Source organism: Oncorhynchus kisutch, linkage group LG8 (assembly GCF_002021735.2).
Source record: "Oncorhynchus kisutch isolate 150728-3 linkage group LG8, Okis_V2, whole genome shotgun sequence".
NCBI lineage: Eukaryota > Metazoa > Chordata > Actinopteri > Salmoniformes > Salmonidae > Oncorhynchus > Oncorhynchus kisutch.
The window spans coordinates 65191037-65208854 of NC_034181.2; the positions used below are offsets into that span (position 1 = coordinate 65191037).

Genomic DNA, 17818 nt, shown 5'->3' on the forward strand with positions numbered 1-17818 from the left:
TTGGCCCAGCGTCGTCCGGGTTTGGTCAGTGTAGGCCATCATTGTAAATAAGAATTAGTTTTTAACTGACTTGAATAGTTAAATAAATAAATACATTTTAAAATGGTATCTATTTTCAGACTTGCATTAAGGACACTTAAGTAATACTATAACTGATATTGTTCACAAACCTAAAATATAGTTCTTAAGTTTTTAAACGGATCCTTACAATTGTTTTCAAAGCAAATTCACTTATTGTTCAATGACAATAAAGAAAATAGAAATAAAACACTTATGGAGAGGTGTGTGTGTGTGTGTGTGTGTGTGTGTGTGTGTGTGTGTGTGTGTGTGTGTGTGTGTGTGTGTGTGTGTGTGTGTGTGTGTGTGTGTGTGTGTGTGTGTGTGTGTGTGTGTGGTTATATTATGAATTCTAATCATAAGCAGGGGATCTAGGCTACGGGAATCAGAGCGTCAGGCATTCACTCTGTCACCACGGGAAACAGGAAGTAAGACGACGCACAGCAACCACAAGCCCAAAAGCAGAAAAGCGCATACCTTTAGCTTGGAATGAAACTCACGAGATTTCCTTCTGGCAAGAACCTGAATGTGACTAGACACCTGCGGGGTAGGGGAGGGGAGGAAAACAAAGGAACAGCCTGTAACCATGGCGATGAAAAGCCCCCCTGCAACTGGGCAAAGCCAGACGTACCTTGATGGCAGCTGAGATTTCTCGAACTTTCTTTCTTGCTAAGACCTGTATGTGACTAGACACCTCCATTTTTTTAAACAAAAGAAGAGAGAAAAAACAAGAAAACCAAAAATACAAAAAGGATTACACATCTCTTTGTTGAGAACACTTCACAGGGATTTGAGCTGCCCAATAGGATAATAGAAGCATCTCCAAGCCACACACCAAGCTCACAGCCACAAAGCATTGTGTTGCCTGTTGTTGTCACTTAAGTGAGCTGATTAAGAAGGATGCAGGCCTCTTTAGCACACATTAACAGGGCGCAGATGTGATCGACTGTGTACTGACTGAGAATCGGCCAGTCTTGTATCCTTAAGGGAGCCGGATAAGGTGTTTCAGAAGCCCATGCTGCTTCAACATTCACACAGACTTGGAAATATGTCATGCTTTTTTATTAAATATTCAGTTGTGTAAATGGTTGGCTATAGTAAGATAATGTGTGGTTAGTCTGCATTTCTGACGGGGGAGGGACGAACACTTGGTCTGAGGGGGATTTCCTTCCTCTCCTCTCGGTCTTAATCAGGCCAATCACACACAAGTGGCTGTTGAGGCAGTTCACCCGGGAATGATCAAAGCCTAAAAGCATGTCTGTTAATAGGGGGAGCAGGGTAATGGGGAAGTACTTCGTTCCAGCTCGCCAAAATAAGATTACAATGACAATTCAATCTGACATTCCTTATTTTAATCAACCTATGCCTTGATATTGTTTTCTCTAGTCTCATACAGAACAGGGCTCTTTAGTTAGAACAGTGAATGTGGAAGTAATCATAATATTTCAAATTGTGTTAATCAACTCAAATAGATTACCATTATCTCTGATTGAGACTGATTTCTTAACATCTCAACACTTCAATAATTAAATATGAAATATTTGTGTTTTTTGGTTGTATCATAAATTATATTACAGCAGGCAAACAACCTTCTGCGTTGTGTGATCCCCCATTGAGAGAGTGAATTACAGAGACATAGCACACATGACTTTCCTCTAGCTGGCTGATCAATTCCCACCCAGCTATAGAGTGTCAGTCTGGACACAGGGGTGTTTATCATGGACATACGAGCATGACTTCCTGCTCAACCAGACTGATGGACCTCATGGCCAGACACCTTCCCACCAACTGATATTATGGGAGCTTATGGGTAACATCTATTTATATCTAGCCTGTTGCTTACATCAACTGGAAACTTATAACAGACAACAATAATGTTGTTATTAATCAATGTCCTATCATCTATGTCCTAATCCAGTTTCTGTTGTGGTTATTTTAAAACACCAAATACATTTTTCACAACAAATATTGAGTAATGTATCCATCTTATAACACCCTTCCAGACGGAACAAGTGAGTTATAGTTGAGTTACTGTAATGTGAGGGTGTCCAAGTCAGTGTGTGTGTGTGTGTGTGTGTGAGAGAGAGAGAGAGAGAGAGAGAGAGAGAGCGTTTGCAGAGGCATCTTCTCATGCAGGATAACTGTAAGAAGACTAAACACATCCAGGGTCTGGTAAGACAGCCTTCCATCAGACCAAGCATGCAGCAAAGCTCTATGTGTGTGTGTGTGGGTGTGTGTGTGTGTGTGTGTGTGTGTGTGTGTGTGTGTGTGTGTGTGTGTGTGTGTGTGTGTGTGTATGTGTGTGTGTGTGTGTGTGTGTGTGTGTGTGTGTGTGTGTGTGTGTGTGTGTGTGTGTGTGTGTGTGTGTGTGTGTGTGTGTGTGTGTGTGTGTGTGTGTGTGTGTGTGTGTGTGTGTGTATCTATATGTGTTCTCTCCAGCAGAAACACAGGCAGTGGGTACATTCAGGTCTTCTTCAGTTTTAACATGCCATGCAAACTTTTCCGCTCTCTTCTTACCTGCTTCCTCGTCCTCGTCTTTCCAGTCCGAAGCTTGATGTATCGGGCTATCAGCTCATTCCGACCTGCAGAAAGCACACAGCAAGGAGAGAGGAAGGTTAGCACAAAATAAGCCATCATTGAGATCCTGGACTTCGTGTGTCCTTTTAATTTACAATGACACAAATGAAGCACACAATAGTCAAATATGCATCATACTGTAGAATCATCAGACATTTACATCTCACTATATACATCTCGACAAACAAACAAAAATCCCATTTAAATGTAAAAGCGGCATGTTGCATTAGCATGCGAAAGCCCTACAACAAGCATACAGCCTTTCAAATTCATCTAATTGAATCACATTCTCTTCAAAGCCTCACACTATGAAAAGAAACGGATCCAGACATTCGTACTGTTACTGTAAATAATGGCACTGGAAATATATTAATTTAAGCAGTGCTGTTCTCACTAAATGATTATTAAAGCATGGGCTTTGTAGTGATTTCCAATTAATGGCAGCTCCAAACATTCTTCTGCCCTCAGCTCGCCTCTAATTGCTGCAGCGATGCACAATGACCCCTGCTTAGCCTTTTCATATGGTAATAACATACCGCCACCCCAAAACTATTACGCAAATTATAGGTAAGGAGCCACTCTAATTATCTGTCCAGCTGAAGGCAACCAATGCCATGGACCTACTTCTCCCTCCCATATAATGCAACACGTCCTTTAAACAATCAAACAGGCTTTTTTCTCCAGCTCAATGAAAGGCCTTGTCTTGATATTTCACTTGACACTTCACATCATCAATATACAACGGTACATTGGCTACGGAGCAGTGACTGTGTTCTCAGAATGGAAAAGCTACAACATTTCCTGTGAAAGGCAGTGGATGGCCTAATGCAGAGGCTGCACATGGGGATGGTGACTAAAGTGAAGACTAGAACAAGCGTAGTGGAGGTGGTGGCAGGCAGGTCTGGGTTGTTAGGCTGGGGCTGTATGTGCTGCCTGTTGTTTGTGTAATGTCACACCGAGGCAGCCAGGCAGAAGCCTCCACCTGCTGTGAAGCCAGGGAGCGCGCTCTGTTCAGGTGTGCCAGATGAAAGGACGTTCAGTCTGGGTATTGCCCCTCGAGTTACTGCCATTAACAACACCTGTCAACGGAGAGGGTATTTCTCTCTCTCTCTCTCTCTCTCTGGCTCTCTCTCTCTGGCTGTCTCTCTCTCGGGCTGTCTCTCTCTCTCTGGCTGTCTCTCTCTCGGGCTGTCTCTCTCTCTCTCTCTGGCTGTCTCTCTCTCTCTCTCTCTCTGGCTGTCTCCCTCAGTGTTATTTTTGGATGCCAGAGGGGTTTGGATGCCAAGATGTTTGCTTTCACTATTTTATCAAATGTATTAGCCCCTAGATTCACCACTGGCTCTATATATAAGCATGTCAAATGTTCAGCTTCTTTTGAAAGAAGACACCCTGATGTAGCAGATTTACCAGTGCCTTTTCAAAATAGCACATTTAAATCAACGCACTGTTAAAACTGAAGAGGTTAAGTAAAACACATGTTGTGTAGCACAACACCTTGCTCCATGTGTCTGGCACACCCAGACAGGTGTTGCTCTGCAACGTGACGGGGGCTGGGGATTGTTGTGGGCGAGGCACCAGAAGGAGGGGTGTGGCGAGAGTCGTGACCCAAGTCTCGCCTCCTCACAAGGAGCATTTAGACAAGGCCAGGGTGACTGAATCAGGTCTCCTTCCCCTGGAAAAATAAACAGCATCTGGGGGATTTCAATCCCTGCCCGGGCCTCCCAGCGTGCCTGCACAGTAATCTCTCCCAGATGAACCTAGGGGCTACGCTGTTTTCAATAATTCACACACTGTGTACACATAACATGACAATAAGGGCATTCATGCAGACGCCTGATTCCTAGATCAAAGCACACAAATGCTTACTGCTGAATTTTCTTTTTTTTCTTGACCAGGCTGAAAAAAGACTGCTCAGCGGGTCTTGGCAAGCCTGCTTTCTTTCCTGTGTTTCCACAGCAAAACAACATTTGCTAAAACAGCAACTGGCCACATTCAGCACTCTGAATCCACTTTATTCAACCGCTCTCCGACCTACTCAAAATGTTTCTGAGGGGCAATACTGTGTCTCCCGTAAACTAATCAACACTTGTGTTTTACTCTGGGAGATGTGTCGCAGTGACTGGAGTCGCGCGGTAGAGAAGTTACCCCTGTTGAGAGTTCTAATTCAACGCTTTAAAGTCCGGCCTTTTCATTTCACTGGAACCTAAACAGTGCCAGATGACTTTCTTTCTTTCTCCCTCTCTCTCTTTCCTTTTCATTCACACTTTTCAAGTACAGTTGTGTTTTTAATTTCCTCTTTTAAAAGCACATAACATAATTGGAAACAATTGGCATTGGATCAAACAAGCTTTTCGATGCCATGAATGTTTTTACTTAACTAAAGTGAAAGAAGTAATTCAATTCATACAAATGAGAACAATCAATTCAAAACAGATTAGCAGATTATTTCAATGAGAATCAACAGATTACTATGCCCTAAACAGTGAGAACCAATAGCATTTAGGGAGTTGAAAGTTGTTGTGAATCAAGATAGACCCTTTTCTCCACATGAGCATCAGGGTCCCAGCTCTGCTTCATCCCACATGCTTATTTCAACTCTGTGGGAGGTAAGAGTCGGAGCTGACATGAGCTGTTCATCTTATTTAGTGAGGTATACGACTGGGATGAATTATCACCCCTAAAGACGCTGCAGCAGCCTGTTTTACTCCACTATCTGTCAACATGTTGGCTAACACCTTCTCCCAACGCAAGACCAGACTTTTACGCTGGCCTGGCTCCTCTGCATCTCTCCTTCAGAGGTTTCCCGCTGGGCAAAAGTAACCCTGCATCGTAACCGATGATGCCTTGGGCATCCGCCTGAGTTACAGAGTGTTGGAAGGGAATTGCTGAGGGGGAAGCTCTCAATCTTTGGGAGTTGGGACCACGATTTCATTTTCACTCAGGTTGATGGGTGGATAGTTGTGCCCCACTGGAGGAAAATAGGGAAAGTCATGGCGAGGGGATGGGGGTTGACTGAGGGAGTTAACTCTTGAAGGAGGGTTCTTGTTGTCACTCAAAGCAGCAGGAAAAGGATTACATATTTATGGTGTGACCCCCAGAGTAGAGTCGCTCTGTGGATTACTTCCCCCTGTTAAGAATGGTCTCCTCTGAATCTCAATGACCCTGAAGGTCCTGGGCCATATCAATGGCACTCAAACCACAGCACCACAAAGAGCCAGTCGGTCCACTCTTCCTGGGATTGTCCCCCAGAGCTGATTCTTCATTCAGTCAGAAATCTAATTTGGCCCTGAGCATCCTTCCTCCCTGGGAGGGTCCTGGAACAGCCTCACCCTGGTCCCTAGCCCTGCTGGGTGTTACAATAGTAGTAGAGAATATAGTCACAGTCCACTCAAGCCTGACCACAGGAATGCACTTTTTCTGCCCCTGCAATCAAAAATCAAATCACATTTTATTTGTTACATGAGTCTAATACAACGGGTGTAGACTTAACCATGAAATACTTGCTTAAGAGCCCGCCCCAACGATGCAGAGTTTAAAAAAATTATAATTAAAAAAATGGGGGAAAAAGTGGAATAAAATACACAAAAATGGATCTATATACAGGGAGTACCAGTACCAGATCAATGTGGAGGTATATACAGTGAGTACCAGTACCAGATGAGGTATTTGAGGTAGATATGTACATGAAGGCAGGGTAAAGTGACTAGGCATCAGGATAGATAATAATAATAGTAAAATTGTGTGTGTGTGTGTGTGTGTGTGTGAGAATGAATGCTTGTGGGTTTTGTGTGAGAGTGTCAGTGTCAGTGTAGTGTGTGTGTGAAAGAGTGTGTATATATAGTCTTGTGAGTGTGCAAGATAGGGCCAGTGCAGATAGTCCGGGTAACCATTAATTAACTATTTAGCAGTCTTATGGCTATTTAGCAGTCTTAAGGCTTGGGGGTAGAATCTGTCTCGGAGCCTGTTGGTCCTGTTGCTCCGGTAACGTTTGCTGGACGGTAAGGGTGCACAAACACACTTTTAATAGGATAATGTTTCAATTCAACATGTGATGGATGACCTGCTGCTTAGGCCTATTAGCTGTCATGGTTCACACAGCAGCACCACTTATTTCATGGTTTGAAACATCTAAGGTATGCAGTTATTGTAGCACATAACATGTTCCACCGTTAAACTGTACATTTTTTTTGTGTGAGACTGCAGTAGTCTATGAGGTTAACTGGCCTAGCTGGAAAGTCTCCCCCCCCCCCCCCCCCCCCCGCTCTATCCCCCCCCTGAACTATTGGGGTTTACACAGCTGCTGTGTCTGCTTGCTCCTAGCTCCCATCCAACACCCCCGTACAGCCAGCCCCCACACTGCCTCTACCCCACCCCACTCATACCCCCTCTGGTGCTGCTGGAGCCTGCTTCCCCCTAAAAATAACAGACTCCCAGCTTATTTACAACTCCTCCACTTTCCCTAGTTATATTCTGACCATGTTCCATCACACTTTGAGTAACATTAATTAGCATTACTCCAAGTTGAACTCCGTCTTTAGGAATAATTTCCTCTGACCTTTATAGTCTTTCTCAATGTTTCAAAAATCCCCACTGTATCATTTTTTGTTGAGCGCTCCAACTCTTTTCTACCTTGAATGAGTCCTTTTGGAAATGTTTCTCGGTAAGCCCTTCTCATCATTTATACGTCTTGACTCTCTCTCCTCTTCCATTCCCATCACATTACTGTCTCTGTATTTAAACTAATCAATGCTAACAAACCGTCCATCATTAGCTGCTCTATGAAAAGCAGAGAAGCTGAGTCTTGCAGGAGATACAGTATCTTGATGTTTGAGTTGAAGTTAGTTCATCCCACATGTGTAGACCACATGTCCTTCTGCTTCAGCCCGTATTCTAAAGTATCCTGCTACGTATGAGTGGTGAGTGACACCGGGGAAAGACAGGTGGTGCTGTGGTCTGACTATTGTCACCTGCCAGGAGAACAGCAGCGCTAGAGCCTCATCTGAAGAAGGGAATGAGATAGACCGATAGCCTGGGTGACCCTCCTGTGACCATAATATCCACTGAATATATATGGTATGAGATATTAATTTAGGTTGAAAATGGTGCTGACCCTCCAGAACTTGAATTCAGCCCAGACATACATGTTCTCATCCATGTCAGTGATGAGATACATTTCTCCAGAGGGTGAGCTGGTCAATTATATAAGTATAAGTGAGCTTGATGTGCATAAATTTGCCACTGATCACACACCCAGAGGCCATTGTAAATGAAGCATCTCCACTGGCATTTCAATGAAAAGATAATTAAATCTGAAAAGGCCCCAAAGCAATGCACCCGCATATGATGAACATTGGAATAATTTAGGTTATGGTGTATTAAACGTTTTAACTGCCTTGGTTACGTCCTTTGAGTGGTAATAACAACGCTTTGCTGAAGGTTTTTTCCCTCCTTTTCAAGGCGCTCATTTCCTGTAGCAGCACTTTTGTTTAATGCAGGCACAACCACAGTCACATCTGGTCCGGCGGTGGGCGATGATGTCAATGGATGTTGAGACCGTGCTGGGCCTGGCTCCATGTCAGCCGCTCATGTGGTTTTAACTCTCTCCTCTTAGTAGGACAACGGGGCACGCCTTGAACAACACAGGGGGCAATCTCTCGCCCACACGCCCCGCCCCCACCAAACATATCTATCATTCGTTGTCATTACAATGTTATTTTCTCAAGTGTCACTTGTCAAGGCCCAAAAGGAACCGCCAATGTGATTTCGCCCAGGCTTAACCTGAATTAGACCTGTGAAAGCTTAACACGCTGTAAGATGTTTGGGCACTGCTCAGTCATTATCTCAACCCAATATTTAGAACATTGTGCTGTAGGAAACTACTGGGTAAAGCACCTATTACACATTCTCCAGTCTCTAAACATTCATTCGTAAGTCAAGGAGCACTACAGGGGACTTTCTCAAACCAGAGGAAGTGCTTTCTTGTCTCCCACCCCCCCCTAAAGACACAGGCATCTATGTAAGTATCGATTACATGAATGCTTGTCAATGTAAATGGCTTGACAGTTTTCCTGTCTGGGCAGAGTAAGAGCAGCATTGATCCTTTTCCATTGGGTTTCCTGTCCCCGAATGCAGTGTGGGCCAGAGGCCAGCCTCTCTCTCTCTATGTGGATGGAGTAGCAGGTTCAGACAATAGGCCTGACTTCCTTGTCATCCCTGATAGATTACTCAGGGGTCTCAGGCTAAAATTAGCATTACAATAGACTAAAGCAACAATCTGGAGGCATTCAGCAGGAGGGTCCCTGGCTGGGTCAGGGTGTGGGTAGAGAAGGCATTCAGCAGGAGGGTCCCTGGCTGGATCAGGGTGTGGGTAGAGGAGGAATTCAGCAGGAGGGTCCCTGGCTGGATCAGGGTGTGGGTAGAGGAGGCAGAGAGCCTTTAACTTGACAAGAACAGGAGGGTCCTTGGCTGGGTCAGGGTGTGGGTAGAGGAGGCATTCAGCAGGAGGGTCCCTGGCTGGGTCAGGGTGTGGGTAGAGGAGGCATTCAGCAGGAGGGTCCTTGGCTGGGTCAGGGTGTGGGTAGAGGAGGCATTCACCAGGAGGGTCCTTGGCTGGATCAGGGTGTGGGTAGAGGAGGCATTTAGCAGGAGGGTCCCTGGCTGGGTCAGGGTGTGGGTAGAGGAGGCAGAAAGCCTTTAACTTGACAAGAACAGCGGCACACTGGGAAACAGCGATTGCCAAGAGGAGAACCTGTCACTAACAATAAAGGAGACTTGTGGCCTGGAAAATGAACAGGTGACAGACAATGGTGTCCTACGTTCGGCTGTCCATTTCAAGTAACCTATATTTTAATATGTACAATTTTTTTTTAAATGACGCAACAATAGCCGAGTTGTATAATCATTGAAAGTCAATATATATAAAAAATATTTAAATAAATAAAAAGAGTTCTTAACAGGGCGTGTTTTTTCACACTGCAAAAGTACTGTATGTTGTTTGTATTGGTGTTAATTGTACAAAAACAATTCTTGCTGAGCTGCCAAGGTGAACAAAACAATAGGTCTGCCCTTTAATCAAGAGGCTGGCTGAAACAATTCCAGTGCTTCTAACAATAAAGGTTTGAAGTTGCTAAGATCCTGCAGGTGTTTCCTCATGAAGGTGTGGCTCAAAGAAACTCCCTCCCCTCTTCCTCCTCCCCCTTTTCTTCAAATCTCTGCTCTCTCATCAGTAATAATTAGGGTCAGAGGGAGAGGGGGCTCAGCCCCTTATGCCAGGAAAATCCATTTAGAAAGAGGATAACGTCTGTTGATCCCAACATCTGACTCCAGCCAACCAGCTACTTATTAGGGTGGCTTAACCCCCCCCGTATTTAAAGCGTGGGGCCCTAAGAAAGACTTCAAGGCCAAAGTTGGCACATCGACGTTCTCACACACACTCGGGCCATTCTTAGGGTCACAATAGTTTAGCCCACCCCCCACGATGACAGACACACACGTCCCACCCATCCCTCCTGGCTTTTACAAACTGAAAGTTTAAGCCTATATATCTTCTAGAGAGGCCGTCTGCGTGCGTCCATCTGCCTCCTGCTGAGAGGGCAAGGTCACACGCAAACACACGTATACACATCCTCTACATTCTACTCACTCAGCTTGCTTTAATAATCCATCGCATGGTGCCATGCTGCTGAGTTAGAGGAAACAAGGATTAATAAAGACCATATGTTCGTTTTTTTGCACAAAAAGTTTTCAATAATGTTTTTCTGAATTCTTTGAAGTGAAACATAGTGAGGGATTCTGATTGTCATCTGCAGTCTGTACATTCATTGTAGCCTTCACCCAAAATTCCACAATCCATGATTTGACTATTTGATTTGTAGAGCCTGCTGTGTGCCTGTGTAAATGTAGGGCAGGCTCCTTAATGTCTCTGGGAGAAAGAAATGGAACATCAGTGGCTGTTTGCTTTCGGCTCTGACCTCGGTCCCAACACTCAACATAGGTATTTCTCATTCATACAGTCACAGATCACAACAATTCAGAGCTAATTTGAAACAGAAAAAAATCAAATAATGAAACCAATCCATGAGGGCACTCATGTAACACTGAAGAAGAAATGTGGTTGGTTTGAAAAGTCATTAAGTAATGTGTCCCCTCTTCAGGACTTCTCAAACAGGCCGGTGGAGCAGACAGACACCACAGAGATTCATATCACCCATTTACAAAACATGAATGCCCTCGAATAACTCACTAAACTCACATATGGTTTTACACGAACAGATAATGTTTTTAAGATGATGTTTACATAATATCATGTTTAACATTAAAAATGCCATATAAAATGAGCTCCACAAACAAAAAGGCAAAATCCAGTCAACTTTCAAAGACATAGATATCATGATGTTCCCAACCTCTTACATAACCTTTAGCATACAATGTGAAATGATAGAAAGCAACATTCAAATGTAATGACATGATTGTCATTTTAGAAACAGGCCTACTATTACTCAAAACTATTACCGGTACTCAAATACATTTACAGTAGTTCTCTAAAAACAATGTGCCAGTAATCTGTTGCAGACGAATACGTTGCAAAACTACCATAAACCTATATTTGAAATACTTCTGTCTAAAATGTATTTGTCTATGAGAAGATAAGATCTTATATTTGCTGAAGTATAATCTAATTTTCTCTTGATTTCAAGTGATTCATCTATCCCATTTCTGCAGTTTGTTCATTTGTGGTTTCTAATGTGAGGCCTTTGCTGATTGGCTGACAAAATAGAAGCAGTTCCTTCTGATGATTAGGGCTACAAAGGGTGAGCTCTTCTATGGAACGGCTAGGCTATGTTTGTGGTCTTAAGCAAACAAAGAACAAACAGAGCAGCAGACCCCAGACCTGAGTAATGTTTCTCATTCAGTCATCGAGACATCCAACAATATCCGCTACTTAATCATTGTCATGTGATATAACTGTTGTTCCACAGTGAGTAACAGCATGGTATGCAACCAGGATCTACAAGCATTCAGTGGTAATAGACCATCACTTTCACCCGCAGAAAGTGGCCAGCTGAATAGGCTTCGCCAAGTTCTCGCGACTCCTGATACACATTCATAATTCAACCCAGTGGAGGTCGGTGCTCACAGACACCCAAAGGCACTGTGTTTAGTCTTCAGGCCTGATTAATGGATAAAAAGTCTCATTCGGTGGCTGGAAATCTGACTGCTGATCAATTAATATCTCCTTATAATGTCTTTGTATGTAATTAATACCTCTTTAAAAATCTATTTATATCTGCCAACACCAAAAAGAAATCAATACTTAACTTTAACTGACCTTAAAGTGGGGTAAAAGCCCAGTGAGTGGTTGAGGTAATGAGTCAGGTTAACCGCGAGAGATTAAAGGTGGGGTATTTTCTCTCAAGCTAACGGGACATCAGATATCAACAGGTTACTGACCTGGGTCTTCATGGAGACACAGAGAGGATTACACCAGCTAACCTCTGCTAAATGGCGACTGTGTTTTGGACAGGGGCGAGGAGTTAGGGGCGCCACACATCACTCAGTGGCCCTGGCCGGCTCTACGTCCTCTCTCCCTGACCTGTCCTGCTTAGGCGAACCTTGCGGCTGAGGCCTACTCCCCCCTCTCAGAGCAATACATGCGCTCACCGGGGACCAATTAACGCAACCAGCACTCGTCTGAATCACTCTATCAATTAGAAGCCACTGAGTATATCATCACATACATTACTGCAGAGGCAGACCTGGCCGTTGGGTCGGGGTGTGTCTTTCAGGAGTAGTGGGGGAGGAGAAGAGAGAGAGAAGGACGGAGGGATGAAATAAACAACCAGGGAGTCAGGCTACAGTCAGACTGGCTGCTGGACTAATCTGTGAGGGCGGCGGTAATTAGGAGTCCCCTGTGGAACTCGTAGCGGAGCGCGGCCGATGTGTGAACATGACGCTGGCTGGCAGGCAGGGAGGCACCCCCAACCGCCCCCTCACAGGGTTAAATCAATATTTTCAATCTCTCAGGATCAATCCGGCATCTGAACACAAAGAAAAACCTGTTAGCGGCGACCAATATGTGTAAATGAAAAGCCCAACTTTGTGGCCCTGATGTGGTCTGCCTCTCCTTCTCCCTGTTTGCTTCTCTTTCACTCACACAGGCTGAAAGTAAAAACCTTATCTCTCAAAGTTGTGAGGGAATGCTATCATTTTCCAACAGAGAAATCGCACACAATCCTCTCTGTCAAGGCTGTAACAATCTGACAGCTCCAATCAGTCTAGAAGAGATAGCTGCCTGTGATACAGACCAAACACGATAGTAAATGATAGTAAATGATAGTAAACATGCCCAATGGGATCATTTCTCTGCTGTTGAGATATGAGTATAGAAGTCTTCTAAGAGCAGCTCCTTTGTCTGCTTCTCTGCAAAAAACACTGTGCAGTATAGGCAAGGTTAGCATATCTCCTACCTGTACTTCATGATCCTCTTCATGAACAGACTTCAGTTCTACAGTTTAGAATACTATAGGCTTTACCTTGGACATACAATCACAGGCTTCAACATCTGCTGCCAACATTAAATGACAGGCTTTAGGAGCACTGGTCGAAAAATATAGAGTAACAGTACAGATTCCATTCTTACATTGATTACACAGAATGGTTTCGTCAGTGTAGAATGGTTGGTCTCATCAGTAGAAAGGGTTTCATAAATATAAAATGGTGCCATCATCAGTGTTAACCTGATGCTGTACATGAATGGAGAGCACAAGACACTGCAACTTTAAGAAACCCAGAGTTTCAGCGTTTTACTCAAACAAAAGCAGCCAATTGGGAGCGTGCAACCTGAAACCAGCCCAGCTCTAAAGAGACTCACACAGGCTTCCCTGCTGGGACACACCCCATAAAGTCCCTGACACACACAGGCAGCAGAATATTCCCTACTAACCTAACCCTGCTCTCACATGCAAACATTTCCTGAAAAAGCGTTGAGCAAACCTCACCACGGTCAAATCACAACTGAGCACACTGTAACCCTCTGTAGTCTCTCTTCCCTGCAGGTCAGGAGTTACATGGCACCTTTAGAAAGCACTCTTTCTTCTCTTGTTAGACCAGGATGGGGCTTGAAAACCTGATTGTGTCCTTTATATGGGAAAAACAAACATTGTATTTTGTACAATCATTTAATGATAAAAACCAGGCTCAGTGTTGATCATTTTAGGACACAGAGGTCCGTGTTTATGTGTGTGTGTGTGTGTGTGTGTGTGTGTGTTTAGCCTACACGTATGTATGTGTGTCTGTTTTGTCTGTGTATAAATGTGTCTCACAGTCTCTAAGAAAGCCATCTGAGATTCCATGGTACATTCCATTCTGATGAGGAGCCTGTGTCTGGACATTGATAAACCAACTGAGGTCCTGACCTACAAAAGACAAACTGAGACTGCTGTTCATAACAGACCTTACCAGCTACTGTATGCTGATGGATTTACATAATATACCGAAAAGTCCCTAAATGTCACGAAACAAATCCAGCGGAAAGAGATTTACAAGGATTTTCCTTCGTCTAACCCTGACATATGGATACACCAAAAGTATCCTCAATATTCATAAACGCTGCATGCTATCTCAAATCAAATAAAAATCAAATCTCCGTTCCTATTTCTGCGTCTGCAAGTAAGCTGCCTCTTTAGCACTATTTAAGCTCCTGCCAATAGCATCCCGTCACCCACTGGTCAACAAATAACAACAACAAGAGTCCAGGGCCCATTGTTCTGGCTGAGCAGCCAAGCGTGGTGCAATCCCCCAACAGCCTGCGGCTGGTTAACGCAGCAGGCAGGCAGGCAGGAGACAGGAATCTACGACAAGTGCCAACATGCCATGCCTGGTCACACCTCACACACAGGGTCACTTCAATAACAACATAGGTTAACACTGGGGTCTACATGCTGGGGAGACCCCTACTAAAAATAACAGTACTGATCATCAAAAAAGCGGAGAATCTCGATGAAAATCCATTCGAATGTAAATTGATTACATTACGATTACATAAGCGATATGAAATCCAGTTGTAAATATAACCCGACCTGTTTCTATCACCTGTCCTCATACTCTTCGAGCTGGCGTATTGCGTATTGAACGAACACACACACACACACGTCTCTCTCTTCATTGCCACGGGCACAAAACAACAGGTGCAGGCAAGCAGCAGCAGGATTGTCAGCGTTGAGCTTGGTTTAAAGTGACAGCACAAAGAGCACATATAAAAGGTACCCTCCTTGAATTTTAGAGGCTGAAATGTCATGTGCCTTTGAGTCTCGTTATACTGCAACAATCTCCCTTTGAAAATCCGACAGAATTTTAAGGAGCAGACAATTGGAAGCATTGTGCCTGAGAGTAAACTAAATATACTGTAGTGAGTGGGGCAGGGCGGACGACAAACAAACAGAGAGACGGGCAGATAGAAGCAGAAACATCTTCACTGATTGACCCAGAATGACTACATAACTTAGTGTGTCAACCTATGAACTCATGACCTTTACATCCTTTACATTATTCAACACAACCCCCTGCTAGTCTCACAATGCCAACATCCAGTCCGTCCAGACTAAACTCAGATTACACTTCAAGAGTTCCTCTTATCAGGAGAAAAAATATAATATAATTTGAATTTTTCCTTCATGTGTGTAAAAACACAGCAGTGCTCCATTGCCACAATGGCTCAGGAACAAAGAGGGGATTATTGTGGAGGTGTCTGATGCCTCTCCGTCCTGAAGTTCCGCACACTCCAATCTGTGTGAATGCAGGTGACTCAGGGAGCCTGAGCTGATCCCAGAATTCCTCATTATCCACCCAGCGGGGGATCTCAGGTCCGCTCGCTGTCTCTGGAAGCACTGCAGGGCCGGCGAGGCGGGCCCCAGAGGAGCACAGAGCTGGGCCATCGGGGGTGAGCCAGGTCTGCTCATTATGCCTAACTCATCCTTGGCATCCCTGCAAACCAAGTGCCACTTAGTGCCCGTAGGAGGGACATGGGTCGGCCCACTGATGAGATGACAGAGCACACAGCATAGCAGTAATGGGAAAACTTTGTTTCAAAAGACAAGAAGGACCAAGACATACGTGGACTGTATGTGGACTGATAGTGTCACCAATCTCCAGAATCGTATGTAACGCCCTGTCTTACCTGTACCTTAGTCATCAAGCTGAAATGACAGAAAGCCGTAACATTTTCCACCTCTAAACTCAACAGATGCAGTATGGTGACTGACCAGGGTCAGATAGGGCCCAATCAGACGACAGCCTCCAAGAGCAGAGCACCTCTGAGTTCCCCAGACAGATGGTCGTTTCACACATCATAATCATTACTGTTGCCACGGCTTCACTGCTCCAACACAAACATATTGTGATATTTAGACTGGTTTATGATAGCTGTGCCAGTGCTTTGTCTACATTGATGTAAAGTGGAATCATTTGCTGTGGTATGTAACACACACACCAGAGGAGTTAAACAGCTCTGCTATGGTACACTAGAATTAGATACAGCGTACAGTGTAAAATACAAGAAATGTGACTATAGGTAACACCTGGGGAAAATGAATGAATTCAGATTCTCTTTGCCAGCAGTAAAATGGGAAATATTCACTCACTTGTAATGCAAGGCAAGCGCGTAAATGCAAATATACAGTGAATACATTCATAATGTGGGGCATGTCATTTCATGCGTCAACCCCATTTCTGGGCTGAGTTAAATAGAGGTTTGCACAGCAGGTGAATTATGTAAGCAGCAGTGTTAGGGGCTTGGGGCCACAGCCACTTTCTCACTGGGCTTTTCATGATCCTCTCATCAGCCAGCCCCGGGCCAGGCTCTGCCTACCATGCAGCTGTGCTGTTGTTCACCCCAGTCACAATTAACCTCTGAGACTGGGCATGGCACCAGCCCCGATGAGACTCAGGGCACCAGAAAGCTCTTCAGGTAAACACCGCCACGATAGGCTAAGAAGCCGAAATTAGACATTGTTTTGAACCAAGAGGCAGTTGCTATAGAGACTGTTGCTAATTAACTGCACTCGGCCCGGGGGTACCAAAGGGCTTAAGGGCACTCAGGACGGTTCCTCTTGTGATGAGCTTTATGCACGGTACCCAAGTACTATCCCCAGGGTCTCTCATCACCAAAATACCTGTGTCTCCACTCCCCACCTGTCACAGATGCCATGAGAGGTTGCGGTGGTGGTCTGTCTGTCTGTCTGTCTGTCTGTCTGTCTGTCCATCAGGGCACAACTTTTGGACCAGGATTACAAGGCTGTGTGAGGGGAGATGTTCTATGGTTAGCAGGGCCCGGCTTGCCCTCTTAAAACACAAATCACTGTGGCGTTTCAGACCAATCAATGCCTTCCATCAGCACTGAAGACCACTTCATGGCTTTCTCATCATCTCTGGTGGCATTCTGAAGTGATGCCCTGCGAACTAGAGCACCTCACTAATGGAAATCTGTAGCATGCAGGGAGAAACAGACACATATCTAACATCGTAAACAAAACGCTTCAGTTTTTCTCTGGGAAATGCAACAGGTCGGTATGTCTAAAGATGAGGCTTTTGCTGGTAAATGTGCTTTCACGGGCGCTACCTCTAGAGATATCCCCTTTGTTCTCTGTTTTTTAAAGAATGACACCGGCATCATACAGATATCCCAACAATCCATGATTGGTGAGAAAGGAAGGTGTGAGATTCCTGAGGGAGATGAAGAGGCTGGGTTGTGAGATTCCTCTTGGCTCTCCAGCCAGACTCAGTGTCTCCTGTGAGACAACATTGCCTCATTGAGAGCTGCATCTCTCCACAGTGTACAACACAACTACCCTCTAGTTGGCATTCTTCTAATAATAATAATACAATTTCAATATTTGATCATTATTTACCATTTTTGTGCAAATATTATTTCTTAATAAAACAATAACATTTGAGTGAAATGATTTTGGTAAAATTGCTTGAAGGTAAGATGTTTGATGTTTCTTACTATTTCCTTAATTACACAGTTATTATATGTAAACAAACACTATACCCAGGTTTTTAAAAATCAAAACAGTCCCAGTAAAAAGGCAGCCTATTTTCCATACTGGGTAGTGCTACAGTCCTCTTAATGGCTCAGTGAGTATGAGTGGGGTCACAGTTCACACTATGATGGGTTTGGCACTAGGAC

The 17818-nt window shown here is 44.3% G+C and overlaps 1 protein-coding gene across 7 annotated transcripts in view; it reads right to left on the reverse strand.

Annotated features, from left to right (window-relative positions):
• Window positions 1-17818, reverse strand: part of tead1b (TEA domain family member 1b) — a 59411-nt gene that overhangs the window by 15325 nt on the left and 26268 nt on the right. For 4 of the 7 annotated variants that reach the window (XM_031830871.1, XM_031830870.1, XM_031830868.1 and 1 more), the window contains 3 exons: window positions 2575-2639; window positions 689-751; window positions 535-597 (listed from right to left, as the gene is read on the reverse strand). In XM_031830871.1, the coding sequence (XP_031686731.1) occupies window positions 535-597; window positions 689-751; window positions 2575-2639 (191 nt within the window). The remainder of the gene's footprint in view (window positions 1-534; window positions 598-688; window positions 752-2574; window positions 2640-17818) is intronic. The other 3 variants (XM_031830874.1, XM_031830872.1, XM_031830873.1) reach the window with 2 other exon arrangements.